Below are 5,529 nucleotides of genomic sequence, written 5' to 3' on the forward strand. Positions count from 1 at the left end.
AGCATTCCATGGAATTTCGCTGCTTCCTCAGAGCATCGTCCCTCTGGATGTGGGGTTTGAGTGCCCTTAGGTGCTCCCGGCGGGCAGAGGGGACCCAGCCCTGCTGGCACCTGCGGGGAAGCTCGGGAATGTTGGATAGAGCTGGGAAAAAGATGGGAAAGGATGGCAGATCAAAGTCAGGCCCGTGTTTGCCTCCGAAGCTGTCCCACGGGAGCTTCCTGCCCGCTGGAATTGGCCTTTTCCAGCCCCATCGCCGGCCAGAAGGAGCCTTTCCTCCTGTGTTCTTTCCGTTCTCTTTCGGATTTCTTTCCAGTTCCTTTCTGATCTCTTTCTGATTTCTTTCTGCTTTTTTTCCAAATTCTTTTTCATTTATTTCTGATTTCTTTCTGATTTCTTTCTGATTCCTTTCTGATTTCTTTCTCGTTTTTTTCTGATTTCTTTTTTACTTAATTTTAATTTCGTTTTGATTTCTTTCTGATTTCTTTCTGGTTAATTTTAATTTCATTTTGATTTCTTTCTGATTTCTTTTTGTTTTCTTCCTGATTTCTTTCCAGTTTCTTTCTGATTTCTTTCCAGTTTCTTTTCCGATTTCTTTTTATTTTCTTTCTGATTTCTTTCGATTTCTTTCTGATTTCTTTCTGCTTTTTTTCCGAATTCTTTTTCATTTCTTTCAGATTTCTTTCGATTTCTTTCGGATTTCTTTCTAATTTGGATGGATCCAGGGCTCCCTGACCTTGGCAGAGGAATTCTCATCCTGAGGGAAGCTCTGGATCAGCCCCCAGGGTCCCCAGCCCTGGGACAGCGTCACCTTCGGTGTCACCCAACCCAGCCAAGGTGCTCCTCCTCCCCTTGAGCTCCCCTGTCCCGAGCATCCGCCGGGAATTGTGCCGGGATCCGCAGTCCCAGGAGGTCTGGGAAGAGCTGCCACCAACTCCTGAGGGTCCCCAAGGGGGACGTGGCCACCAGCGCGGGGCCACAGGTGGTCCCGTGCCACCAGCCCTGGGAACCGGCAGCATTTTGCTGCCCTCTAGTGAGGTCTGGCAGCCCCCGACGTCCCTTGGGGGGGTCCCCACGGCACCCCCAGCTCCTTTTGGGGACCCTTTTGGGGACCCTGAGGGGTGGTGGCCCTTGGTGATGGTCCCTCCGTGTCCCCCCTGCAGGACGAGTGGCCAGCTGTGACCCCAAAGCGGCTGTGCCCCCCCTTCCCCACGCCCCCCTTGTGGCCCTGCCTTGTCCTGGTGTCACCAAGGTGCCACCAAGGTGCCACCTCCTGCCACCCGCTTCCCTCGGGATGTGCCCTTTGCCGAGCGGGCATTGCCCGGGCGGCTGCTGCGTGTAAATAACACTGATTAATTAAAAGGGAAATCAAATCTAGGCTCGCTTGTAATTAGATCATCCACAGGCCCCTGGCTTAATTAATTATGTTAATAAGGCCGGGGAAGGCGTGCAGGGGATGGGCACAGCAGGGGCTGGAGAGGGATTGGGAGCAGAGGGAATTTGGGGGGTGCTGAGCTCTGGTCCCCCACAGCAGGGACGTGACCCCGACCCCTGTCCCTGGCGTGGGGATCAGTGGGGCCCAGTGTCCTTTTCCAATCGTGGAATGATGGGAAATCCTCATCCCCATCCCAAGGGGGCTCAGCTGATGGGGTTTGAGCTCTTTTCTCCCGATCCCCCCAGCCCAGCTCGCCCTGGACCCCTCGCCGTGGTCCCTGAGCCCCACTCCGGTTCTCCAGCCTGGGACTGGGAGAGCCCCAGGAACTTCACCCCTCCTGCCCATCTCCAGAGCTCCCGGGGCTCCTGCAGAGCATCCCAGTCCTGGGGTGTAAAATATCCCAGTCCTGGGGTGTAAAATATCCCTGTCCTGGGGTGTGAAATATCCCTGCCTTGTGGCACAGGGCATCCTTGTCCTGGGATCCCAGAGCATCCTGATCCTGGAGTGCAGAGCATCCTTGTCCCGGGATCCAAAACATCCTTGTCTTTGGGTCTGGGGCATCCCTGACCCCGGAGTGCAGGGCATCCTTGTCCTGGGGTCAAGAACATCCTGACCCTGCATCCCAGAACGTCCCTGTCCTGGGATGCAGAGTCTCCTTATCCTGGGATCCAGAGCCTCCTCATCCTGGGATGCAGAGCCTCATTCTGGGATCCAGAGCCTCCTCGTCCTGGGATGCAGAGCCTCCTCACCCTGGGATGCAGAGCCTCATTCTGGGATCCAGAGCCTCCTTATCCTGGGATCCAGAGCCTCCTCACCCTGGGATGCAGAGCCTCCTCATCCTGGGATGCAGAGCCTCATTCTGGAATCCAGAGCCTCCTTATCCGGGGATCCAGAGCCTCCTCACCCTGGGATGCAGAGCCTCCTCACCCTGGGATGCAGAGCCACCTTATCCTGGGATGCAGAGCCTCCTTATCCTGGGATGCCAAGCCTCCTCATCCTGGGATGCAGAGCCTCCTTATCCTGGGATGCAGAGCTCCCTCACCCTGGAATCCAGAGCCTCCTCACCCTGGAATCCAGAGCCTCCTCATCCTGGGATGCAGAGCCTCCTTATCCTGGGATGCAGAGCTCCCTCACCCTGGAATCCTCCTTATCCTGGGATGCAAAGCCTCCTTATCCTGGGATGCAGAGCCTCCTTATCCTGGGATGCCGAGCCTCCTCATCCTGGGATGCAGAGCCTCCTTATCCTGGGATGCAGAGCTCCCTCACCCTGGAATCCAGAGCCTCCTCACCCTGGAATCCAGAGCCTCCTCATCCTGGGATGCAGAGCCTCCTTATCCTGGGATGCAGAGCTCCCTCACCCTGGAATCCAGAGCCTCCTCACCCTGGAATCCAGAGCCTCCTCATCCTGGGATGCAGAGCCTCCTTATCCTGGGATGCAGAGCTCCCTCACCCTGGAATCCAGAGCCTCCTCACCCTGGAATCCAGAGCCTCCTCATCCTGGGATGCAGAGCCTCCTTATCCTGGGATGCAGAGCTCCCTCACCCTGGAATCCAGAGCCTCCTCACCCTGGAATCCAGAGCCTCCTCATCCTGGGATGCAGAGCCTCCTTATCCTGGGATGCAGAGCTCCCTCACCCTGGAATCCAGAGCCTCCTCACCCTGGAATCCAGAGCCTCCTCATCCTGGGATGCAGAGCCTCCTTATCCTGGGATGCAGAGCTCCCTCACCCTGGAATCCAGAGCCTCCTCACCCTGGAATCCAGAGCCTCCTCATCCTGGGATGCAGAGCCTCCTTATCCTGGGATGCAGAGCTCCCTCACCCTGGAATCCAGAGCCTCCTCACCCTGGAATCCAGAGCCTCCTCATCCTGGGATGCAGAGCCTCCTTATCCTGGGATGCAGAGCTCCCTCACCCTGGAATCCAGAGCCTCCTCACCCTGGAATCCAGAGCCTCCTCATCCTGGGATGCAGAGCCTCCTTATCCTGGGATGCAGAGCTCCCTCACCCTGGAATCCAGAGCCTCCTCACCCTGGAATCCAGAGCCTCCTCATCCTGGGATGCAGAGCCTCCTTATCCTGGGATGCAGAGCTCCCTCACCCTGGAATCCAGAGCCTCCTCACCCTGGAATCCAGAGCCTCCTCATCCTGGGATGCAGAGCCTCCTTATCCTGGGATGCAGAGCTCCCTCACCCTGGAATCCAGAGCCTCCTCACCCTGGAATCCAGAGCCTCCTCATCCTGGGATGCAGAGCCTCCTTATCCTGGGATGCAGAGCTCCCTCACCCTGGAATCCAGAGCCTCCTCACCGAAGTAGAACAGGGCTTGAGCTTCCCTTTCCCTTCGCTTTTTCCCCCCAATTTTTCCTCTTTTCCACCCCTGCATGCCAACAGGATGGGGTTGAGCTCTTCCCAAGCCCATCCCATGCTCCCGGCTCTCCATGATTCCCAGGAAAGGCGCTGGCGCGGCGTTTTCCTGCTGTTTGATGGTGTTTTATCCCCCAGGGACACGCGGGGAAGCGCAAGGACAAGGACACGGACATGGGATACGGGCGGATTCAGGATTGGAAGGATTGCTCCCTGGAGTTTTGCCGGGAAAACAAACCTGGAATTAACAGGTAATTTTTCCATATTTCCACCTGCCTTTAACTAAAATAATCCCAAATTACCGCCTCCCAGCCCAGCCTTTGCTCCAGCTTCCAGAAGACTCCGGAACGGCGACTTTATAGCCCAAAACTCCATAAAACCAGAGCTGGAATTACCTCGTTCTCCTGGGGAAACAATTCCAGGTTTTATCTGTGGATATTAAAAGGGGATGATTGTTCCGTGTAGTTAAATATTTTCCTTTTTTTTTTGTTGTTTTTTATATATGTAATTTAATCTTTATGGATCCGGACAACGCTGGCAGCCTCCCGGGGATGGGAGAAGGGATTGGGAGAAGGATTTTGGGGGAATTTGGGACTGTGATAAGGAGCTGGAGACCTTCCTGGCTTTCCTCATCCTGGCAGGAGAAAAGAGATGGGGAGGTGATTTGGGGGAGAATTTGGGATAAGGACCTGGGGATCTTCCCAGCTCGGCAGGAAAAAGGGGGTGAGGAGAAGGATTTGGGGGGAATTTGGGACTGTGATAAGGAGCTGGAGACCATTCCCAGCTCGGCAGGAAAAGGGCGATCGGGAGAAGGATTTTGGGAGGAATTTGGGACTGCACTAAGGACCTGGAGACCTTCCCAGCTCTTCCCATCATGGCAGGAAAAAAGGGATGGGGAGAAGGAATTGGGGCTGTGATAAGATGCTGGAGACCCTTCCCATCGTGGCAGGAAAAAGAGGATTGGGAGAAGGATTTTGGGAGGAATTTGGGGCTGCGATAAGGACCTGGAGACCTTCCCAGCTCTCCCCATCAGAAAAGAGCCGGGATAGAGTTTTAGGAATGGGAAGGACCCTGGCGTGGCCGCATCCCACTCCCGGTGCCGTGGCACGGCTCCAATCCCAGGTAATTGGATTTACAGGGAGCGCTGTATCCAATTACAGCGCCCTAATTAACGGCCCGCAGTTACAAGTGCGCCGTGCCTCGCTGGCAGCAATTAGGATTAATTTTTCCAGGATCCACAGGCAGCCGCCGATTGCAGGATCCGCGGGAGCGGAATGCGGGTAATGGAGCTGGCAGGAGGAGCAGGAGGCACCTCCAGGGGTGATGGATGGGCACAACCCTGGGATTTGAGGGTCCTTCTGGCTCCTCCCTGGGATAAGGAGGATGTGGAATTGCTGGAGCAAGTCCAGAGAAAGGCCTGGAGATGCTCCGGGAGATGGAGCTGCTCTGGAGCCAGGCTGGGAGAGGTGGGAATGTTCGCCTGGAGAAGGGAAGGATCCAGGGAGAGCTCAGAGCCTAAAGGGGCTCCAGAAGAGCTGGAGAGGGATTTGGGATAAGGGATGGAGGGACAGGGAATGGCTTCCCACTGCCAGAGGGCAGGGATGGATGGGATATTGGGGAGGAATTCCTCCCTGGGAGGGCGGGGAGGGGCTGGGATGGAATTCCCAGAAGAGCTGTGGGTGCCCCTGGATCCCTGGAAGTGCCCAAGGCCAGGCTGGAGCAGCCTGGGACAGTGGGAG

At 56.1% G+C, this 5,529-nt stretch overlaps 1 protein-coding gene and 1 long non-coding RNA gene across 3 annotated transcripts in view; both read left to right on the forward strand.

Annotated features, from left to right (window-relative positions):
* The window catches only part of LOC108447137, a 17,502-nt gene extending 14,933 nt beyond the window's left edge, over positions 1 to 2,569 (forward strand). The window contains exon 3 of the long non-coding RNA XR_001862537.1: positions 675 to 2,569. This is a non-coding gene — a long non-coding RNA (uncharacterized LOC108447137). The remainder of the gene's footprint in view (positions 1 to 674) is intronic.
* Positions 2,570 to 2,580: 11 nt separating this feature from the next.
* The window catches only part of LOC108447136 (formin-like protein 14), a 12,706-nt gene continuing 9,757 nt past the window's right edge, over positions 2,581 to 5,529 (forward strand). For both annotated transcript variants that reach the window (XM_017736234.1, XM_017736235.1), the window contains exon 1: positions 2,581 to 4,041. In XM_017736234.1, coding sequence (XP_017591723.1) covers positions 2,613 to 4,041 — 1,429 coding nt within the window. In that variant the 5' untranslated portion in view covers positions 2,581 to 2,612. The remainder of the gene's footprint in view (positions 4,042 to 5,529) is intronic.

This window comes from Corvus brachyrhynchos, unplaced genomic scaffold (assembly GCF_000691975.1).
Source record: "Corvus brachyrhynchos isolate BGI_N302 unplaced genomic scaffold, ASM69197v1 scaffold65, whole genome shotgun sequence".
NCBI classification, from domain to species: Eukaryota; Metazoa; Chordata; class Aves; order Passeriformes; family Corvidae; genus Corvus; species Corvus brachyrhynchos.